This window comes from Lissotriton vulgaris, chromosome 8 (assembly GCF_964263255.1).
Source record: "Lissotriton vulgaris chromosome 8, aLisVul1.2, whole genome shotgun sequence".
NCBI classification, from domain to species: Eukaryota; Metazoa; Chordata; class Amphibia; order Caudata; family Salamandridae; genus Lissotriton; species Lissotriton vulgaris.
The window spans coordinates 1,536,085,394-1,536,109,039 of record NC_141696.1 but is presented as its reverse complement, the minus strand read 5'-3'; the positions used below and the strand labels follow the sequence as shown (position 1 = coordinate 1,536,109,039).

The window sequence follows — 23,646 nt, the reverse complement described above, 5'->3', positions numbered from 1 at the left end:
TTGCTGAGAATCTGAAGCTGCTTTGTAACTTAAATGCCAGAATTTTGACTTGTTTCATGGCCTCTGAGTGTGACTAGAAATGAGAGGTTCAAGAGTATGATACTAAACAAATGAAAAAGGAAGAGCGTGTTTTACTGTGAAACGACAAAGTAGATTTGGTGCGCTTCTTGATGTAAAGAGTGGCTGCCAAGGGCACACGCGGTTGTATGTCATGTGCTGTTTCACTGTGTTGGCATCTATACATCCGTGCGCACTTTATCTACAGATACAACAGCGCGGGGACACGCCGGGAGGCGTCACCAGGCGCTTTACAAACCCCTATAATAATAAATAATAATAATAATAATATTGCATTGGCACTCCTTTTACAGTTGCAAACTGAGATCTCGAGTATTGCTGTTTTTGTTTTTCCAGAAAAAGGTGGCAACCAAACGTGAAAAATCACTCAAAAAAGAAAACAAAAATCAGCATATAACTCAAAACAGGGAGATCAAACTGTTTCCAGCGTTGACAAAGACATATCTCACCATATCAGGCCAAACCCCTCACTGTCAGCCCATGTAACCAAGAATAACATTTAAACTTGCCTATCAAGTCCTTTCTCAGACCTGCGTGAAAACGCAAATGAGAACTACGGTTCAGCAGTCGGTCTCTGTCTGCAATAGCTGCTCAGTGTGTCTTTTCTGGCAGCACAGCTGTTGTATAATTGTATAGGACTTGTGTGACCTGGGAGACGGAAGAAAGAAAAGCCTGCATTACAAGTGCACATTTGTTATATATCACGCCTGAGATTGTATTCAATTTCTTAATGTGATATGAACTTTTTTTAAAGTCCGTTCAATCTTTCTTGTAGATGCTGCTTACATTCCAGGACGTTGTTGCCTGCTTCTCGCAAAAAGAGTGGGAGCTTTTACACAAATGGCAGAATGATGTTTATGAGAATGTGATGAAGGAAATTTACCAAGTCTTGATGTCATTGGGTAAAGTACACTAGCTGAATTTTCCAAACTTTGCACATTGTATAAGTTGCTGATTTATGGTTCTTAGAAAACATTCTAATATTCATGCATGCTTCACTATACATATTGTCATTGCACATTTTTTAAAAATATATTTGAATTCCATTCCAGGGCCAGATGTAGGAAGCCAAATTCCGATCGGTAACGGCCGAAATTACCGAATTTCGGCCGTTACTGACCGGAAATAGGCTTTTCAGATGTAGGTGGCCAAATTGTAGGATTCGGTAATTTACCGAATCGGTAACTTAAGGAATCGGTAAATTACCGAATTCTTAACATACTGATTAGGTAAATTACCGAATCCTTAATGTAGTGAGCACTCAAGTGAGTGCTTTTTACATTTAAGGATTCGTTATTTACCACCAACTATTAGTTGGTGGTAAATTGCGAATACTTTTAAAAAGCAATTTTGTGGCCGACATAGGTGCCCTTAGGGCATGTATGTCTGCCACATGTGCACCCATGCACTATACAGGGGTGCAACAGGGTGTCAACCTCCCAAAACTAGAACTCATACCAGACGATGGCAGAAACTGGAACCAGACGTATGGGCAGCCAAACTAAGGGAACACGCTCCCTACCCCTCTCAAGACACCATAGCAGGGGACAAGGAATTTAACACCTGGGTCACCCAATCGCTTGACGCCATCCTGCCTAAAACCTACTCTCTGAAACACACCAAGAGAGTTAACCCCTCACCCTGGTATACCCCCGAACTCAACCTTCTGCGTAAGGTTTGTAAAAGGAATGAACGCCTCTGGAGGAAGGAAAAAACAGAGGAAAAAAAAGAATCATTCCGTACCTCCGTAAAATCCTACAAAAAGGAGCTACGCAACACCAAAATCTGTTTCTACGAGAGCAGAATTAAAAACGCTGCCTGCTCGGCTCACGAAACCTACTCCGTCCTCAAAGAACTCCTCCACGCCCCCGACCCCCCACTCAAACCTCTCGATCCTAAAGACGCAGAAAGCAAATGCACCAATCTAGCCACCTTCTTTGACGAGAAGATCCAAAAAATTCTCCTGACAATACCCCCCCCTGAACCGGCCCACACGGATCGGGTTCTCTCCATCACTACCACTAACCCCCCCCTTCCGTTTGATAGCCCCCAACCCTCCCTGGACGTCTTTGGTCCAGTGGCAACGGAAGAGGTAGGGGCAACTTTGGCCTCAATTAAAAGTGGTTCCCCCCTCGACCCCGCACCCCTCCGCTTCCTGAAAAAAGTGTCTAGCACCATCATCCCCCCCCTCACGGCTCTAATTAACTCCTCCCTTTCGGAGGGCACAGTTCCCCCCAGCTGGAAAGCGGCAGCAGTTAAAGGCCTTCTAAAAAAACCCTCCCTAGACCCGCAGGACCTCTCCAATTACAGGCCCATCTCCCTTCTCCCAGGAAACAGCAAGATCGCGGAGAAATTGGTAAACAAACAACTGTCACTTTTCCTAGAGAGCAATAACCTATTAGGGTTCTCCCAGACAGGGTTCCGTCCAGTCCAGGGCACTGACATCGCCCTCCTGGCAGCAGTGGAGAAGGCCAGAAGCATTCTGGATACGGGAGGATCAGTGGCAGTGATCCTCCTGGACCTCAGTGCGGCCTTCGACACTGTAGACCATCCCACCCTAATCCAACGACTGGGAGAAATTGGATTAAAGGGTATGGCCCTGAAGTGGCTAAAATCCTTCTTATCAGGACGTTCCTTCCAGGTTTGGGAGAACGACAGCCACTCACCCATCATCCCCCTTCGATGTGGAGTACCGCAGGGCTCATCCTTGAGCCCTACGTTATTTAACGTGTACATGGCCCCACTGGAGAAGAGGGTCAGTCCGTTCGGCGTGTCAATTATCAACTACGCCGACGACACCCAGTTGGTTGTAACCCTCTCACATCCCCATCACACCCCCTCTGATCTTCACAGTTGCCTCTCCGAAGTCCACCGATGGATGAATCTCTCATCGTTAAAGCTGAACGGGTCAAAGACCGAGATACTCATACTGGGTCACAAGGGGCCTTCTCTGCCACTTCACCTCTGGCCCAGCTGCTTGGGTGACCCTCCCGCACCTAAGGAGGAGGTCAAAAGCCTAGGCGTGTGGATTGAGAAGGACATGAGCTTTAAAACTCAGGCAAAAAAGACGACAGGGACATGCTTCGGTCTCCTCAGAGCCTGTAGGAAGATCTTCCCCCTGCTCCCCGCAAACGCAAAGAAGCTCCTCATTCAGGGCCTAATCTTAGCGAGATTGGACTACTGTAACACCATCTACCTGGGAGCTCCCGAAGCCACCCTTAACACGTTGCAGAAAGTCCAAAACGCTGCTGCCCGCCTACTTACGGGCACACCTGCAAGATCCTCTGCCAAGCCAGCTCTCAAGACTCTGCACTGGCTTCCAGTCAGAGAAAGGGTCGTCTTCAAGGCCCTCTGCTTGGCCCACAAAACTCTCAACAATAACGGCCCCCCCCTTCTCAAGGAGCTCCTAATCCCCTACAAGGCGGAAAGAGATCTCCGGTCCAGCGGAGAAAATCTTATCTCAGTCCCCAGAGTCAAAAAAGCCAAGACCGGTGGCCGTCGCTTCTCGGTCCACACGGCCAAACACTGGAATCACCTACCACGAAGACTGAGGACAGAATCGAATTACCTCCAGTTCAGGAAATCTTTAAAGACTCTCCTTTTCCCTCAAACATAATTTCCGTTAGACGGCTGAAACCCCTGGAGAAGCAGGTCAGCGCTGGGATGCTCATTGAGTTACTACGCGCTTTACAAAACCATTAAATAATAATAATGTGACACCCTGCCACCCTTGAATATGTGCCCCCTATTACCGATTCGGTATTTACCGAATCGGTAATTCTCATTCATTCCTATGGGCCTCCAGGCCTAACATGCGCCATGCGGACCCTCTCGGCTATTGCCCATTCAGTCATGTCTTTCAGCCATCGGTCTAGCATTGGGGGCGACGGCTATTGCCATTCGATGGCAATGCGTCTCTTTGCAAGTATTAGGCCTAGATTCACAAATTTCCTGCTCCATTTTTTATTTTGCGGTGTTGGTAGCAGTCCCAATATTACTGTCCTCACGTCTTTGGGAACCTCCCAACCTGTGGCAATTCTTATTTTTGGGAGAACTTCCACCCAACTTTTTTATAACCATCAAACAAACAGTATGAATACCCCTTCCCCAAACCAAGGCCACAGTTTTAGGAGTAATTCCACACACCCAATACCAGATATAAAGACACCAGTAATTATGTCAGTCCCAGCTTGAGTCCCAGTAGTCAATAGTACGCCTCCCCCTGAAGCCTACCTTTGCCCCTAAGGCCCGACCTCTACCCTTCTGCTTCATCTGTGAATTGTTTCCCTGCACCCCACACCTTCTCAAATTTCTGGGGGGCTCTGCAAGACTGATACATCAGTTGGTATCGCTGCCTGCACCAGTCCATGTTTGATCTCCAGTCATTTACCTCTGGCGGTGCTCCCTTATCTCTGTTTCAAACTATGTCCCACTAAGCCTCTGCCAGCGCCACATTACAAAACAAATGAGTATATTTGTTTAGTGACTGCTCTCCCCATATACACAGGATTATAAGAGTGAGATAAAGGTTCAGGGGATATCCTAGCCCCCATGACAATGTCTTGCTGATCGTGTCCCAATGGATTCGTAGACATGGGCATTCCCACACAACAAATGTGTTCTAATATAATGCACTCTATAGAAATCTTAACTGTGCCAGACTAAAGCCCGGCCTTAAGACGACTTTCCTTAGAGTATCCAACCGTCTCCCAAGAGGATTCATCGTCAAGTTTCCCAAGGTCCCTTTCCCATTTGTCCCTGAGTGCCATGAGTGCTGGCTAACTTATTGAGCAGTGTAGCATAGATCTGTGGTGCTGCGTATTGTGTAAGGGGGTCCCCAAAACCCTCATCTCTAACAGTGTGTCTCCCTCTATCTGAACCATGTTGCCTATGCGGGCCCTCAATATATGCCTGATCTGCATGAAACAAAAGAATTGGTTACACACCCCATGTCATATGTTTCTGAAGTTTCTGGAAGAGTATCACTTTCCCATCCCTCCAAACATCCCCAGCTAAGAGATGCCCAACAGGTTCCACTTCCTGTATCCTTCTATTTTCCATAGACCTCTCAATGCCTCTGTTTCCCACAAGGATGTCTCCAGTGTTATCCATAGCGATTGTTATTTTTTCCACAACCGCACCACCGTCATCATCGGGTGTGGCAGTGCATTCACGCAATTGCCCCCATATAGGTATCGCAGGTAACCACTCGGGCCATAGCCTGCCTGTCCGCCATCAAGGCAGTATCCTGCTGGCTCGCATTGGAGAGGGGTCAAAGATCCACATCCCTTAGCACGGAAAGACTTTCGTTTATTCTTGTTTCTGTTGCCTGGAGCACACCGGTATAGAAGGTTAAGGGGTAGGGGGAGGGAGGGGCAGAAGCGTGCAGGAGGCACTAAGCTGGAGGATCATTGCGTCAGGGGATGACATCACACGCATATTTTGGAAAACATCTTAATAAGTAAAGTGAACTGTGTGTCATATACAGGAGTATTGACTAAAGGTACTGATGTCGTCTCAGCTACGGATGCTGAATATTTTGCAATGTATTTTGAATTGTGCCTTCCATTGAAAATGTGCCATGTAAAGGTGGGTTGTGTGTGTTGAAAATCAATAAAATTACTTTAAAAAATAAATCCTGCTGGCTCGCATACACCCAGTCATTGTCCACCAACAGCTGGGATGTCCAGTAGTATAGTTTTTAGATTTGGAAGAGCCACTCCCCCGTCATGAGGTTTTCTGGTCAGGACCAATAGTGCAATTCTAGGAACATCCTTATGCTACAACAGTTCCCTTGTTATCGCATCCACTTCCCTAAACAATTGATCTGGGCCTCAAACAGTGTGTTCTTCAGGACATATAAGAATTTAGGCTAGTGAATCATCTTAAACACGGCCATACTACCCAGCATTTTTAGTGGGGGCTGATGCCAATATTTGACATCATTTGGATAATTCTCCAGGAGCCTGCCAAGGTTGTTGGTATAAAACCTGTCCCAGTCAATAGTCACAAAGAACCCCCCGTATCTGAGTACCACAAGTTCCCATTTTAGTGGAAAATCCCATTCATCTCCCAGTTCCCAATCTGTTATGGTATAGATCACTGATTTGGCCCAGTTTATGCGGATTCCCGCATAGGTCCCAAATACCTCTATAATATGATCCGCCTCATAGAGACCCTCGAGTCTGCCATATAAAGGAGTATGTCCTCTGCGTAGAGCAATATCACCTCTTCCCAGTTGGGATACCAACTGAGCCCCCGGAGCTATGCGTCCATCCTGAACCACCGAGCCAGCGGTTCAGTAGTCACCGCAGAAAACAAGGGCGATAGCTGGCAACCCTGTGGGATGCCCCTCCATATATGGAATTCATACAACGTTGCTCCATTAACCTCTACCCATGCCATCGGTCCTCTATACAGTAACTCTATCCAAGCCATGAAGGATGGGCCGAGGCTTATATTGGGCATAACCGTCCATAGGTAATCCATTCTACAGAATCATAGGTCTGCTCAGCATCTAGGATAGGAGCATGGCCAGCTCCAGCACATGTTTTAGGTGCACTAGACTCTTCCAGTACTTTGGCCAAGATCTTAGTTTCGATCGGCTTATACCAGGAGGTCTCACCCTTGGTTTGCCCTCTTTGTGGATAAGCATTATCGTTGCTTGTCTCCAATCCCTGGGGAGTACCCCCTCTTCCTTTGCTGCTTCCAGTGCCGCCTAAAGGGACCCCTAATTCTAGATTTCACCAATTTCTAGTACTTGGTCGGGAATCCATTATGACCCTGAGCTTTCCTACTACACAACTGCTTTATTGCCTTGGAGACCTCCATTTCTGTCTGCTTTTTCTCCAAACGAACTCTCCCCTCGGTTCTCAGTTCTCATTCAGGGCACTGAATGGTCCCTCATGAAGTCGGCCAGTCATTGGCCTGCTTTGTCTTTCATTGGTACAGTCTATTCAGATAGATGGCAAATGCCTGAGCAATGCCTGCAGCTGTGGTCTCCAAAGTCCGATCCTGTCTTTACACTCTTTGCACCTATCTCTGATCCTCCTCTCTGTCAGTTAAGTAGGCAAATAACCTCCTGGCCTTGTTACTCATTTCGTGTAAGCGAGCCTGCTTATTCCGATAGAGTGCATTTGCCTCGTGAGTGGCAAGGAACTTGTATTCCTGTCCGAAGGCCTCGATTTGTCTTGCTTTCACCTCAGTGGGGCCGGCAATGTACTCATCCTTTTCACACACCAATTGCTCCACCATTTCCCTCGGGTCTTTTGGTTTCCCTGTTATATTAGCCTTTCTAAGCATGGGCAGATTTCCCGGATCCACGATCCGCGAATTTGCGGATTTCTTTAATGGGGGGGGAAGGGGGTCTTCTCCTGTGCGGCCTCGATGACGCTCACGATTGTTTTTGGGCTGATGAATGAGTCACTGAATTTGAGCTTCAATTAGTTCCAGCGACCATGTGTGTGTTACTATGCAATCGCCCCAAAGGGCGCAGGGGTCCCTTGAGTGAGCTGTCCATCATAGTGGTGGATAAATGGCGGGAAGACGGTGCACACCACGAGTGTGTGAGCGGGGCCAAACAGGCGGGGCTTCCATGCGAGTTCACATGCCTCTTGTGTGTATAAAAGGTCAGAGACCAATCAGAGCAGCAGATCAAGAGAAAGAAGCTCCTGGTCACAGGAACAGCACGAGGATTGCGCTCGTGAAAGTCAAGGATGCAAAGGCCTCTATCCAGCATCACAGCTGATTTTCGACGGTAGATTTGGGAAGAAGGCACACCTGCCCAGCCTCGACGATGCTCCCTTGAGTGAGCTGTCCATCCATCATCTTCCTGTAACTATTTTAGGATGGCGCCGGCAAGCTGCCAGCGCCATCCTAAAATAGTTACTAAATTAGCTTCACTAATAGATAAAATAAAGCAGGTGCTCGAGCACCTGCTTTATTTTATCTATTAGTGCTTCCTGTGCTTCCTGTTGAAGCTAACTTAGTAACTATTTTAGGATGGCGCTGGCAGCTTGCCGGCGCCATCCTAAAATAGTTACAACAACAACTTCAAGCTTGAAGGCTTGAACTTTTACCCCCCGAATCCGCCGCTCGCGGATTCGCGGATTTTCGGTAAATTCGCGGGAGTTCGCGGATTGCGGATTTACCGAAAATCCGCGAGCGGAACGGTTTTTGCGCTCACGCTTAAGCCTTTCATTACCGATTTGCATGCCTCCAATGGAGCTAATGGACCCAGAGTTTCCCCGAGTTAGATCTCTGTTTCCTGCAGTACAAGTTTCTGTGTGTTTCAATCTGTCAAGTCCCAAGGGTCAAGTCTCCACCTCCTATGTCTGACTAGGGGGTACTGAACCATGGTCACAATCGGGGAATGATCTGATATACCCCTCGAGATGTAGCGTGTTTCCTCAACTATTCCCTGCTGGTGAATGGGGACGAGCAAGTAATCCAGTCTGAATGAGGAGCTTGTTAGGTCGGAAGCATAGGAGTACTAACGCTGTGTTGGATGGATCTCCCTACACACAGAAGGTGTGCAGGGTTGTATCTGGGTGGTCTGTCCAGGTCGACTTTAAGGATGATGTTGATATCTCCTCCCACCACCAGGACACCATCGAGCACCTCTGTGCCCAATTTCACCAGCCCCTCTAATTGCAGACCCTGGAGGGTGGGGAGTACCAGGAAGCCATCATTATATCCGTCTCATTCCACTGACCTGTAGCATCCTTGTGGGTCCACCCAACTGTTGGTGATTTGTAATGGTAGGTTTCAATGAACCAGTATCTCCATCCCTGTCAACCCCATTGTGTACCCCTGATGTACCAGCACATAGTACCTCCCTCTTCCTAAGAACCCACAGTTATTCCCATCCAGGTGGGTATCTTGTAGCAGTATAATGTCGGGGTCCTGTCTATTCAAATACTTTGATACTAGGCCCCTCTTTAGTGTGCTGCCCAGGCCATTCACGCTCCAGGATAACAGTTTAAGGGTCAGCCTGACTGTGGGGTGATGCTCCCCGGATATCGATATGATATCCATATACATATACATATAATTATATGTTCCTCTATTGCCTTCCTATAGTAACCTGCGGACCACCATCCCCTCTAGCCTGCCAATTCATGCCTTCTCGCAACCTTGTACTACAGTTTAAAAAACTACATACCCCCAATGCCCAAGATGTCTGTCATTCGCAATCTTTAAACAATCGTAATCTGAACAATGAATACAATGCTAATACTAAAATGGGCGGTTCATGACCCACGGAACAGTCGTACCAACCAATCAATTAATACTCCCTCCACCCCCCCGGCACCAGCATCCTTATTCAGCTTGCACGGACCTCCGATCTCCCCTTCTGAGGGTGCAGGCTGGGGGTCGGGCCTCCCCCATCAAATAATCCCCCACCCAGATGTAACAGATTGTTATGTTATGTTATGTTATTTGGGTTCTTCTATAGCGCAACGGCTACTCCAGTAGGAGTGTCCCAGCGCTTTGGCGAAGAAGTCCTTTAAGGAAAGGAAACATAACTGCAGAATAAAAGGAACAGCGAAGTTAACTAGTAAAAAGCCAGGTTTTTAATGCCTTTCTGAAAGACATCACACTAGGGGCCTGTCTAAGAGAAATAGGAAGCTCATTCCAAGCGCGCGGGGCCAGGTAATGAAAAGAACGCCCCCCTTGTCCGGTTCGCTTGATGGACGGAACGACCATTTTAGACAAGGAGGCAGATCGCAAAGCTCGGCTCGGCTTGTAAAGAGCAAGGCGCTTCCTAATATACCTAGGGCCTGAGTCATGAAGGGCCTTGTAGGTCAGCGTCAGGCTTTTGAAGAGAACCCTCTTGGCTATAGGAAGCCAGTGCAGTTCCTTCAACAAGTCAGAGGCACTAGCTCGTCTAGGGAGTCCATAAATAGCCCTGGCAGCTGAATTTTGGACTACTTGAAGTCTCCTCACGAGATATTTAGGGAGTCCTAGGTAGAGGGCATTTGCGTAGTCTAAACGCGATCCGACAAGTGCTTGAACAATGACCCTTCGATGGTTCACAGAAATCAAGGGGAGGAATTTCCTGAGCATCCGCAGGATCCCGAAGCATTTCCCCGAAAGACAGGATATTTGAGGCCCAAAGGTTAACTCATTGTCAACAATGATACCAAGATTTTTAGCCTTGGTACTTGCATTAGCAGGTGGAAACAGGTCTTGTGGCCACCAACTTTTCCAGTTTGGTTCAGAGACACACCCAAAAAAGAGCAGCTCCGATTTGTCGGAGTTGCATTTTAAGCCGTGTCTTTTGAACCAATCAAAGACTGCTTCTAGGCAGCCTCTGATGCGGATCCCATCGAACACCTCATTCCTGCTGTATGTGAACAAGAGCTGGGTGTCGTCAGCGTAAGACACGATCTGAGCGCCGAACGACTCCGCAACCTCTGCAAGGGGGGCCAAAAGATGTTAAAGAGCAGGGGGCTAAGAATAGACCCCTGAGGGACCCCCACTTCCAGAGTTGCCATAGCTGCGGAGTGAGGTGGCGCCCAGATCGTTTGTCGACGGCTAGCTAGAAATGATTTGAGCCAGTTCCACACCGTCCCCCGGAGACCACAATCCCAGAGTCGAGTTAGGAGGGTATCATGGGGAACGGTGTCGAACGCCGCCGACAGGTCCAACATGACCAACATGGCCTTTCCTCCAGTATCCAAGACCTCTCTGATGGCGGTGGTGACTTCAAGTAGCGCGGTCTCTGTGCTGTAATTCGCACGAAACCCAGATTGAGTAGTGTGTAACAGATTGTTATTCTCGATGAAATCAGATAGATCTGTGCACATGTCTTTCCGCCACCTTCGCCAGAGCGGGGAGGAGAGAAATAGGCCTGTAGTTGGCATGTATGATGGGATCCAAAGCTGGTTTTTTTATGAGTGGAAGGATGAGAGCGCTCTTCCAAGCCTGGGGGACTACACCAGAAGACCGTGAGGAATTAAGAATGGAATTGATGGGGTCATTTAGCGCAGAGGCTATTTTATTGAGGCAAGAGACCGGGCAGGGATCTAGAGGAGAGCCCGACTTCAAGCCTGTCAGAAGGTCTAATGAAGCAGCAAGGCTCAGCTGCGGGAATTCCCAGAGAGTGGGTTGTGAAGAAGAAAGGACGCCAGGAGCAGCATCCTGAGGCTGTTTAGAGTAAATAGCAAGAGAGGCTTGAATAGATGTTATTTTATCTACAAAATAATGTGCCAGTTCAGTCAGCCAAGATTTTGAGTGAGACTGAGTAGAGATGCCTAGGGACGGGGAAGTAAAATCCTTAACAATTTTGAAGATTTCCTATACAGATGATCGCTATCTCGCAGCTGGACATTCCGACAGGATCTAAAAACACGTGGGATCGGTCAGATCGAAGGGTTTGGGTTATTGATTAAGTCAGGTCCCTTTGTTGGTGAAACAAGCCCTGCCGTGTGTAGGTAATAAATAATGTCCACAGGGGTCGGTTAGTGCCTGGGACCGGATTGAGTGGCCAGGTGCAGGGAAGGAGGTTATCAAAGGGTCTTGCCTGTGCATGGAGGATGAATGGACAAACAGGTTTGGCACGGGAAGTGACTTCGGGGCTTTGTCATGATGACAAGGTTTTACAACCCCAGTACATTTGTTCAGGCTTAGTCAGATCACTGGGGGATGATAGCGAGGTCAGGGTGACACACAGGTGACCAGCAGAGTATGAAATGGCCGTGAAGTCTAAAATGGTTGCCGCTTACTCGCACGCAGAGGCTCTTGCTAGGCAAGATGGTGCCGGCAATGTGCATGCTTGTTATTTTATATTCCACAGTGGTATATGCTATGGCACCTCCTACACCCCTCTTCAGCAGTTAATCAGATCTTTCCGTCAACGCTGGATCGAGCACAGCTTCTCTTGGCAGGCTGTTTAACTCCCACAGGTTGAGGTCCGAAACCTGGCAAGGGGAGTTGGCGGTGTTTAACCGAATTGCAGAGCACACAGCAGTTTCTTGTTGACACTGGTGTGTGACCCTGGATCTGGTGGAGGAATCTTGGCACATTGGTTGGAGGTTTCTGCTCCATCTTTATGCTAATGTTGCAGACAGTAGTTGTGTATTCCAACAGTTAGCTCTGAGACCGGTTCTGGGCAGTTCTGTCCCTTTGTTTATTTCGTATAGGAGAAACATGCACCAAGGGCATAAAGGCCAGGCAGTCTGCCCCACTTAAGAACTTGTAAACCTGTGTGATAGCCCTTTCAGAAAGTAACATGCCGGGAAAGGACAGAGAGAAACACCCTAGCTCAAAGGTGCCGTCTGTCACCTTTCCTTAGCAGAACTCAGTGTGATCCACTGCAAATGATCCACGAAACGTCCTTTGGGGGCCATGCGATCTGCGGTGTGGGCTGTCCCTCCAGCGCTCCACCTTAGGTAATACTAAAATGTAGCAGATACTAAATGGATCCCAGTGTGGCTATGGCCATCTATGTCCCACACCCTCCAAAGACTCATCTTCTACACTCAATAAACACATGTGACATCAGGTCCTACTTGGGTTGGTGAAGGATCCACTTGCAAGATGCTGCACACTAATTCAAAAGCACAATATAGACTTGTAGACCATTCTCCTTAGTTGATAAAAAAATGTCTTTGCTGCCGCTGGAATTATATTGCTGCCACCACTGACTGTGCTGTAGCGGCCATGCGCTGACAGCCGGCACGTTTATCCAAGTGTGCACATGGTGAGCCCTTACAGCTGGAGAGCCTTGCTCTGGGTCTCCTTGTCACAAACAGCACCTCCATTGTGTAAGCATGATCTTTGTATGTGCTGAGGCAGGGGTCAAAAAGCTATATTTTGCTTTGATGAATTTGATGCTGGGGAGTAGCATCTCCAGAGCCATTCAGTGGACTTTTGTTAACCCCAACATTTAAATGTTCCCTTTTATTTTAACAGGTCCTGTGATTGCAAGCTCTGTCTTTTCATTAAGAGAAAAACAAATGGAAGGTCTGTGCTCTGGGGACGAAGAGGACTCTGACGGAAGACACAGCGACAACCATTCTCCAAGTGAGTGAGAAAGGGTGCAAGCGTTTCATTAGACAACACTTTTTCCTGAAGCCACAAACTTGCATTACTGCACAACCAAACACAAGCATAGAGCAGCACCAGTGTTCCTTAAAGACACCCCTTATTTCACTTTCTGTGAGGTTGGGGCTGGTTGGAATTGTTTGTCTTTCGTCACAGCATGATTTGGTGTTTACTGAGCCGCCTAATTCAAACTATGTTGAATAATATCAGGAGAATACCGCATGGGTATGTGAAAATGTTCACTATTCTGAAGTTCTAATAAGGGTGCTTGGAATTGTTCTAGACAACATTTGTATTGTATTTTAACGTGCTTCAAAGGCCTGTATGCATCTTGGCACTAAGGAGTAAATCACGGAAGCCCACTGAATTACTAGTATGGATTAAACCAGGTTGTGACTTCCCAAGAGCTGCTTGTTTGCAAACTGGCTCGTGCAGAGCATTGATATGAACTTCGACTTTTCACTCATTTGTCCACCTGAACATGAGTAACCCACGGCATACCCCTCAATGAGCAGCAGGAAAAAGGAAAGTCCTTATTAATAGAGGAAACAGAAGCAAATTATTGGAGAGGGGATTGCAGCATGTTGCTGACACCATTGGCTAGTTAAGGCATTAAAAAGATTGATTACGAAGTTGAGAACTAAAATCAATGCCCCTTTCATTCAATTACAGCCTGGACAAATAGAAGGGCCATCAGCAATGTTAGTTCCAGTCCCGAAGAGTTTTTCAACAGTAAAATCTACATTCATGGCAATTGCTTGAGGGTTTTCGTTATCTTAAGGCGCTTGTTGTGCTTTTTTGTCCCCTTAAATTAAGAAGAAATATATTACAATAGACTGTTACAAAATGTATGGAATGTGTACTCTGAGTCTTGTAATCAGCCTGAACATATATATTCATTTCCAAAGGAAAATATAAGCTCTCCATAGAAACTAACAGGGTGATTTAGAGTTTCGTCGACAGAGTACCCTGTCAGACAAACTGGCTGTCCACCTACCCTATTTAAGGACAGGTGGACTGTCCGCTTTCTGTTAATGGAGCCCCATTGACACTGTTGACAGAGAGCTTCCTTTGGTGGCCCGAAAGAGTAGGAGCCATTGGAGTAAGGGTGTTACACTTTCTTCCCTATTTAAGGTGAACGGTGTGATGTCTTTTTTATCTGTTCCTCACAGCCAGGTAAAACAATGACACCCACACCCAGGAAAAAAACTCCCTTGGTGTGAGGGTCATCTGTGATTTATTTTTCAATAAAAAAATTCCCAGTTTGGGTTTAAAAAGCAAAATATTTGTAAGAGTTGCGTGGATGTGTGTCAAAATTGATGGCAGCCGTCTACCAAACGTTTTGTACCTTGACAGGAACTGCTGTGATGGCAGTTCCTGTCAAGGTACAGAGTTCACCGCTTGGCCAAGTGAGCTCTACTTTGGTGAACCGCAGTCCATAAGGGTGGTGGACATAATGTCCTCTTCTACCCTGATGGACAACATTTCATCCACCAAACTCTAAATCTGACCCTAAATCTTGTTGAGGTTGAATGACATCATATACATTTTTTTGTAGGTGGACCAGTGTCTGCATTGAACATGTACTCCATAAACAGAATGGACACCAAGTGTCTGGCGGACACTCGGAACACGGACAAGAGGGAAAGCCCTGATACGTTTGCCACACAAAGAAGGGAGAGCCTCGATACGCTCAGCAAAAGTCAGAAGAACAGATCTGAAGGTTGAGGTTTTCAAATTATTATTGTAAAAAATGACCCTCAAGTCATCAACTGTACAAAATTGTGTATGTTTTTTTTATCAGTGGAACTGTAAAGTCTGAACTCTGTCCAAAAATGAACAGAAATGATATTAGGTTATGTTACATGTTTTTGTACAATTTACAAACTACTTGGTGTCAGATCCCATTTGACGGTCCACTAACAGTGCCTATATGGCCCAAACTGTGGCGATTGAGTCCATTTGCAACTGGCGTTTTTCTGGGTTTTCTACTATGGCTCTGCAAACAGGCCAAGTACTCCTTTTCTGTACTTTATTTTCAGGGTAGCGAGGGTGAGGAGTCAACTTCTTCTCAAGAATGTAGTGTGGGGGCAAGAGCTCAGAACTCATCAGGCAACCAGCAGACACTATAACATATTTTCGAGCCAAGTGCTTATCCTTAGAATGAAAATAAAAAGTTCTTTTAGCACAGAGTGCAATTAGCGGAATCAGAAACAGGGTTGTAATCCTGTTTACAATCTTCTTTGAGATGCTACATCCTTCGGTACCCTACACTGCTAACACATTTCCCTAGTCTGCAATGGCTTCTTTATAACTCGAGACAAAGCACATACTGGATTCAGTCCCATATAGTCCCTCGCTTTCTCTGGCAGTTCCACAAGCCAGGAACGTGCTGAGGTACTCATCCTGGGCAGTCTCTCATCTTGCAGGAACAGGCACACCCCTTCCCTTTTAGCAAGCTGACAGACTTCTAGGGTCTATGGGGATGCTGATTTGGTACAGCAGTACTATGCAAGCACTCCCTTCCTTGGTCATGAAGAACCTGGAACTGCAACCAAGTTGTGTGGTTTGGGTCCCACTATTGCCACATTTTCCACTTTCTATTTTCCACGCAGCTTTTGTGTGATGTAATGGCTCTCCCAGAAGCTAGCAATAATGTTGGATCCAATCAGCCATTTTCTTAAGCAAGAGTACGAGGAAGTGTGTGATCATTGCACCTGGCTTTTGTTGTTGTCGTGAAGCAATAATTATAGACAGGTAAGAATACAGGCCTCACCTTGAACAGATTAAATTATAGTCCATTCCTCACCTCTAATATCTACCAAATGGCAGTGCTTAGGAAGAACTAATTAGGGTAGAGTACACTATCCTTGACATAGAGAAAAAAGGTCTAGTCACACTCATCATCCATTAAACCTGGTACGCTTCCACCACCGCTTTATGTGACTTACCCAGGTAATGGGCAGTTGTACCCCCTCCAGGTCACACAAAAGTTACTGGACATCACATTAGCAGGAACTGGCCTAGGCCTCTGCCCACACACTATTTTAACGAGACGCCAGGGCCATAAAATAACAGGATACCAGATTCACAAGCAGTCATCACTCATGGGTGTATGCTTCTTTACCATGCAGCGGACACTCCCGTCCCAATATGTGTTGGCTGCACAACATTACAACATGTATGAAAACCATGCATGCCTTGAAAGTCTATTTAAGGTAAGTATTGTTAAGATATATCTATATATATATATCTATATATATATATATATATATATATATATATATATATCCATAGAATTCAGCACTTATAGTTACCTGAGCTAACTATAACTTAAGGACCCAAAATGCACTGATTATGACCTTACATATTACATCACTCATGAAAAACGTAACACGATTTAAAGGCATTTTTAATGCTCATTTACTTTGTGAGCAATAAAAATGCCTTAACTCTTGCTATCTTCTCACATTTGTACTGCATTCTGAGACTGTAGTGTGTCCAAGAGATTAAATGAGTTGATGTGTTTGTCCAGTTGAAGCAAGGCGCATTTTTTGAGGGATTTGGATAAAAGGGGTAGATTTGAGATAGGGCGTAAATCGTTGAGGTCATTAGGATCAGCATTGGGATTTTTGAGGATGGAAGAGATTTGGCTGAGCTGGAGGGAGAAGGGGACGCAGCCAGTGGTCAAGGAAGAGTTGATGATGGTAGTCCAATAAGGCACAATGATGTGCTTTACATCTTGAACAAGGTTTGAGGGGAGCTGGTCAAAGGTGTGACGGGAGGGTTTGAGTTTAGTGATGATGTTGAGGACTTCTCATTCGGTAACTCGTTGAAATGAAGCCAAGATGCGTTATTTTTTAGCTGAGGGCAGGACGTGAAATGTTCAAGGTGGGCACCGGAGTGCTGGAGAGGGATAGAGTCGGGGGGGGGGCGAAGGAGTCCGAGGTGACTTGGGTGGGAGGACATAGAGTGGAGATGAGCTCTGTGGTGGGGGGGGATAAAGCGAAGGATAGATCAATCTTGGAAATTTTCTCAGAAAAAAAGGAAGCAATTTCCTCACATCTATCAATAGAGGGGGTCGGTTTGGGAGGGGCAGAGGCTGTTTGTTAGGTCGGAGGCCTAAAAGGCTGCGCTTGCGCAGACTTAGGCTGGAGATTTAATGACTCTTAGTGCGCTGTAGGTCCCGCCTCCCTGCCCTCTCTCTCCTTCATTGGCTGGCTTCCTAAACGGAGGCCAGCCATTGGAGGAGAGATGCATCACTTCAAACAAGCCCCGTCTTTTTCGGATTCGGGGGCGTCATTTTTGCTGTTCTTTAGACAGTGACGTCATCCGTCACTCAGAACAGCAAAACACGCCCCTGAATTAGAAAAATTCCCGAAGCTTGCGGCCGCCATTTTTTCTCACCCTATTATTGTGTTGCCAGTGTTTACAGCAAGCATGGGTGTCGCCCCTTGCCCCTGACCCCTGCAATGTGCCCCCACTCCCCCCCCAGCAGAGCACACACGGACAGCAGACGAGCCCGCTTTTCACCCCCTGCATCGGTGAAGGAGGCTACTTAAAGATACACCATGCAGTACCTCCCTTTGTCCCAAGAGGGCCGGGCCGGAGCAGTCCGTTTTTTCTCCCCCTATTATTGTGTCGCCAGTGTTTACAGCAAGCATGGGTGTCGCCCCTGACCCCAGCAAAGTGCCCCCACTCCCCCCCAGCAGAGCACACACGGACAGCAGACGAGCCCGCTTTTCACCCCCTGCATCGGTGAAGGAGGCTTCCGGAATACTTAAAGATACACCCTGCAGTACCTTCCTTTGTCCCAAGAGGGCCGGGCCGGAGCAGTGAATCAACCTTGAGGTGAGTCTGGGTCCCGGTTTGTACTCGGTAGCAGCTGGAGGCACACGCGAGAGAGAAGGGCTCCTCCCCCCTTTAACACCCGCGGGGCAGGAAGCTCTCCTTCTACACGCCCGCAAACCCGCCCCAAACAGCAGTGGGGACTCGCACCATCACCGTGTGGGCGATAAAGAGTAACAAAAAAAGGGAAGAGGTTTAGGGAAGCCTGGGGGATAGCTCGGGAGGTTGAGAGGTTGCTGCGTGATCTGTGTGTGAACTGCAGTTTACGGCTTACAATCCATTTAGGGGCCTGGGACAGTACAGTCCGTGACGTGTGATATGTACAGAGTACATATTAAGTATTATTGACAGCAGGGGTCTGTAGGATGAAGTACAACAAGCATTTACAATGCAATGGTTTTGCCTTTGTTAAAGTTAGAGCTATTGGCATTGCTCTTGACATTATTTTTATTTATGTGTTTTTTAAAAACATAAATAAATGGCATTGTCATTTACAATGCAACTAGCTTTATCTCTCGCAAATGACACACACAAACACCCACAGAGAGCCCCCCCCACACACACACACACAGACCCCCCCACACACACACCCACACAGAGCTCCCCCCCACACACACCCACACAGAGCCCTCCACACACACCCACACAGAGCCCCCCCACACACTGCGACCCCCCCCACACACACTGCAAGCCCTACACACTGCGACCCCCATTTCAATAGATGTGTGATGCTTACCTGGTACTAAATTGGTCCCTGCATGGCTGAAAGGTTGAAATGGTGTAGGAGGCAAGGGGACAAATGTGAGCATGGAGAGAAAGGAGTATAAGTTTGAGATTAGTGACTAGGTGAAAATAAAATCAGGAAGGACACAGGGTGTTCTTTCCAAATTAGATGGTCTATTTCAGGTAGAAAATGTCAGTAGGTTATTTGTGTTCTTGAGGGGGGATAGGTCCAACCGGCACCATAATCGGACGTTTATTGTTTATACCCATTCACAACAGGCAACTAGGCAGTATGGCCGTCTCAGAGCCCAATCAGCAGTGAAGCAACAAGGTCCCTAAACCTCCGTAAAAGCATGTCTAACACTGAGGGGCCCTCCTCAACACACACAGGGCTTGATAGAACTTAATTAGTTCCATACTGACAATTATTGCCAGACCAAAAATGTGTTTAAAACAGTAACATACACACTTGATATCTAGGAGAGCTGACCGTGTAGCACTGCAGACCCCAATTTTACCCCCATTTTTGCCTGCACACCCTAAAAACAACCACATACAACATGTATACACAGAGAAGTCATCTGGAGTATACAGAGCAGAGGGAGCAGGCACTAGGAACAGACAAGACACAGGCAGGGGCACAGAGAAGTCATCTGGAGTATACAGAGCAGAGGGAGCAGGCACTAGGAACAGACAAAACACAGGCATGGGCAAAGAGAGTTATCTGGAGTATACTGAGTACAAGGAGCAGGCACTAGGAACAGACAAGACACAGGCATGGGCAAAGAGAGTTATCTGGAGTATACAGAGTACAAGGAGCAGGCACTGGGAACAGACAAGACACGGGCATGGGCAAAGAGAGTTCTCTGGAGTATACAGAGTACAAGGAGCAGGCACTAGGAACAGACAAGACACAAGCATGGGCACAGAAAGACATGTGGAGTAAACAGAGTACAAAGAGCAGGCACTAGTAACAGACAAGACACAGACACAGGCATGGGCAAAGAGAGTTATCTGGAGTAAACAGAGTACAAGGAGCAGGCACTAGGAACAGACAAGAGACAGGCATGGGCACAGAGAGACATCTGGAGTATACAGAGTACCAGGAGCAGGCACAAGTAACAGACAAGACACAGGCATGGGCAAAGAGAGACATCTGGAGTATACAGAGTACAAGGAACAGACCCTGATAACCGAGGACGTGACCTAGGAGCAGGCAAGAGACAGGCAGGGGCACAGAGAGACATCTGGAGTATTCATAGTGCAGAGAATAGACACTGAAAGACAACCGAGGACGTGACCTAGGAACAGGCAAGAGACAGGCAGGAGCACAGAGTGACATCTGGAGTATATAGAGTACAATGAGCAGGCAATAGGAACAGACAAGAGACAGGCATGGGCACAGAGAGTCATCTGGAGTATACAGAGTGCAAGGAGCAGGCACTAGGAACAGACAAGAGACAGGCATGGGCACAGAGAGACATCTGGAGTACATAGAGTACAACGAGCAGGCACTAGGACCAGACAAGAGACAGGCATGGGCACAGAGAGTCATCTGGAGTATACAGAGTGCAAGGAGCAGGCACTAGGAACAGACAAGACACAGGCATGGGCCCAGAGAGACATCTGGAGTATACAGAGTACAGGAACAGGCCCTGACAATCGAGGACGTGACCTAGGAACAGGCAAGAGACAGGCAGGGGCACAGAGAGACATCTGGAGTATACAGAGCAGAGGGAGCAGGCACTGAAAGACAATCTGGATTATAAAATGTAAACAGCCAGGAGACAGAGAGGGAGACACTCGAGCACAAAGAGACACCTGCAATACACAGAGAAAGCTCAAAACCTACTCTTGAAACGGTCAGGACAGGCAGGGACGCACTTGGCCCCATGGAGGCATCTGCAATAGGACCATGGGAGAATACGGACCATGCACAGAAACTGACCGACAGGAAAACCCCTGGAAACAAAGTATCCGAAGTTCAGAGAGAACAGGGAACAGGCACTGAAAGACAACCAGGTGCATAAACTGGAGACAGGCAGCAAACAGACAGGGCCACGGCTCGACACAGAAGCACATCTGAAATACACAAACTGCAAGAAATAGACAGTGAAAATCAATAAGGACACACACTGGAAACTTACAGTGACACACCTGTGCACAGAGGAACATCTGAAGTATTGATTAAACAAAAAACAGACACTGAAGAAACAGGAACATTAACTGGAAGTAGACAGAAGACAAACAGGCAACCAGAGACATCTGAAAATATTGAGAAAAAGAAACGGATGCTGAAAACAACTAGGGGAACTCTCTGGAAACAGACAGTCGACACCTAGGGACTCTCCTGGGCACCGAGGGGCGTCTAAAGTATTAAGAAAACAAGGAGGAGAACGGAATTTGCACATTATGATTACATGTCCTGCGATCACTGTGTGCACATGTGAAAGTTACTGTATATTATGTTTACATGTGGTCTTGGTGCCTCTGCATGTAGGTTACATGTGGTCTGGGTGTCTATGCATGTAGGTTTCTGTCTCACGTACACACATTTAAGGGATCTGTATATTATATTGTGTGCACTTGTTAAGCTTTCTGTGTGTGTACATATCGTGGAGGTTTTTGTATACTAGATTTGCATACGATCTGCAAAATGTGTCTGCATGTGTTGAGTTCTGTATATTGTGTTTACTTGTGGTCTGGAGACATCTCTGTGCATTGTGCCTAAACCTGGAGAAATCTATATATTGAGAATGAATGCAGGGAGACATGTATGTGGGAATGTGAGTGTTTCTGTATATAATATATTGTATGTACATGTGGTATGATGGGTGTGTACATCGTGTGTGCAACTGAAGATCACAGCAGATACATGTGGTTTTTTTGTACTCTATAAGCATATGTGGAGGGATAGGTATATACGTAGAGTGAGATGTAGACTTTGTTTAAATGTAGGGAAGCTGCATATTATTATGTATGTTTACATATGGGGGCTTAAGTGTGCTTCATTTTAAAGTTGACGATCACAGTTTTGAACGCATGTAGTTGGCTCTGAGAATTGTTTACACGGGCTGGCTGAATATCAGTTACAAACAGAGCGGGCCACGCTATCACACGTTGGGGGTTCTCGTGTTCTCGTTACACCGTGGGATTAGTGCATTTTGCTTGCACGAGCCCGCGGGATATTCTCTGTCTTGTGGACGCGTGGAAGGACAGAGAGAGGTCCTGCAACTCAGCACGGTACTTGCAAACGGTAACAGTGCGGTTACATTGTAGCTACTGGGTTCACGTCAGCAGTCATTCCTCGTGGATCGGATGTCAGTCAGGGCTGTGATTCAAGGGCCTCGGGGACCAAGCCGAGGACTTCGAATATTGGCAGAACAATGGGGCGGGGTAAATGCAAAAACGTACGCGTCGTTATGGAAGTTTTCCAATAGACTACTGAATTTAACTTAAAATATAACAGTTGAAAGCGAACACGAGTCTTAATTGGAATGTAAAGGAGGGTGGGGCTGGGAGGGGCGCAATACGAAACTAACCAAGGCGCACGTGGCGCTAGAGTGAACAGGATCCAAGACGTAGGGCCGGCCAGGGCGTCCAGGGCAGGCAGCTAAGCGTTCAGCGGAGGTGCACTCCTCTGGTGGATCCCACCCAGAAAGACCCGAGGTGCAGTACAATTTTGAGTGGGACAGCGGACATCAGAAATATGGATTGCTACATACATTTGAGATCGCTTGGGCACAACCCCGCGGGCGCCGCCATACTGCTTGCCGTCTTCCTCTCCTTCTTCCCCCGGGCTGCGGGGGGCGGGCACTTCCGGCCGGCCGCGCTAGGATTGGCCGGCCGGCCAGTCACGGGGCAGGAGAGACGCAGAAGTGCCGGCAATGCCGGACCAGACACGGGGGCGTTCCCGGCGTCGCGTGACGTCGGCAAAAGCCAAAGAATCTCGGGAACGCCCCCGTGTCTGGTCCGGCATTGACGGACAGGCCCCTCGTCCAATGGCAAGGCTCCGTTTACGGAGCCAGCCAATCAATGACGAGGGCCGAACCAAAGCCACACTACAGTTCTCATTAGGTTTTTGCTGCGCGAGGCAAAACCTAAAAAGGGCTGCAGTATGCGTATTGATAAAGCAAAGAAAGGGTTGTATAGAGGGCGGTGCGACCGGGGCCCCCGCCCCGGGCGCTGACTTCAGGTGGGGGCGCCGTGCTTGCAAGTATATAATATGGTTTTAAAAGCACCTGTATATTGTGTGTGCAAAGGGCGCTATTTCCATGCCATATCACGGATGTATATTTTATGTTATCTGCTAAGAGAACCTCCTGCTGTCCCAGACGTCTTTCTTCGACAATGGGGGGTATGCATATTTGTTAATTGCTTTTAAACTTGCTTTTGTTGATCGTTGAATTTCGCCAGTTTGCTACAAAAATAAAATGAACTACAACATATTCAGAAACAAGGTAAATAAAAATAAAAAAACTTGTGAAAAATGCAGAAATATGGAAAGTGAAATGTGCCAATTACGTGCGTTAAGTAGTGCATGGTGCGCAATCTTGCTGCTTTGTGGTGCTGCAATAAAAGGTGATCTTAATGTCTAGGCTCTTTGGTACTTATTATATGAATCTTCCATTTGCCCTCCTTCTCCTCTCTCCATTCTCCCCCAACGGAATCTGTGCACAAGGGCATATTTTTTTGGCAGAGTCATTGACCCACTGCACTATATTTCTCTGATGTGGACGGCACCCTAAACCATTTCTTAATATCCTTGGTGAGTACCTCTAGTATTGATTCGAATGTGCCTGCAGATCTCTTGATCATATCTTGGGCGTCGCCCCTTACCCCTGCAAAGTGCCCCCACTCCCCCCCAGCAGAGCACACACAGACAGCAGACGAGCCCGCTTTTCACCCCCTGCATCGGTGAAGGAGGCTGCCGGAATACTTAAAGAT

At 47.2% G+C, this 23,646-nt stretch overlaps 1 protein-coding gene across 1 annotated transcript in view; it reads left to right on the top strand.

Moving 5' to 3' along the window:
- Positions 1-23,646, top strand: part of LOC147700308 (uncharacterized) — a 249,147-nt gene that overhangs the window by 6,039 nt on the left and 219,462 nt on the right. Inside the window, exons 2-4 of the mRNA XM_086935681.1 lie at positions 854-980; positions 12,997-13,107; positions 14,687-14,851. Of these exons, the coding sequence (XP_086791807.1) occupies positions 854-980; positions 12,997-13,107; positions 14,687-14,851 (403 nt within the window). The remainder of the gene's footprint in view (positions 1-853; positions 981-12,996; positions 13,108-14,686; positions 14,852-23,646) is intronic.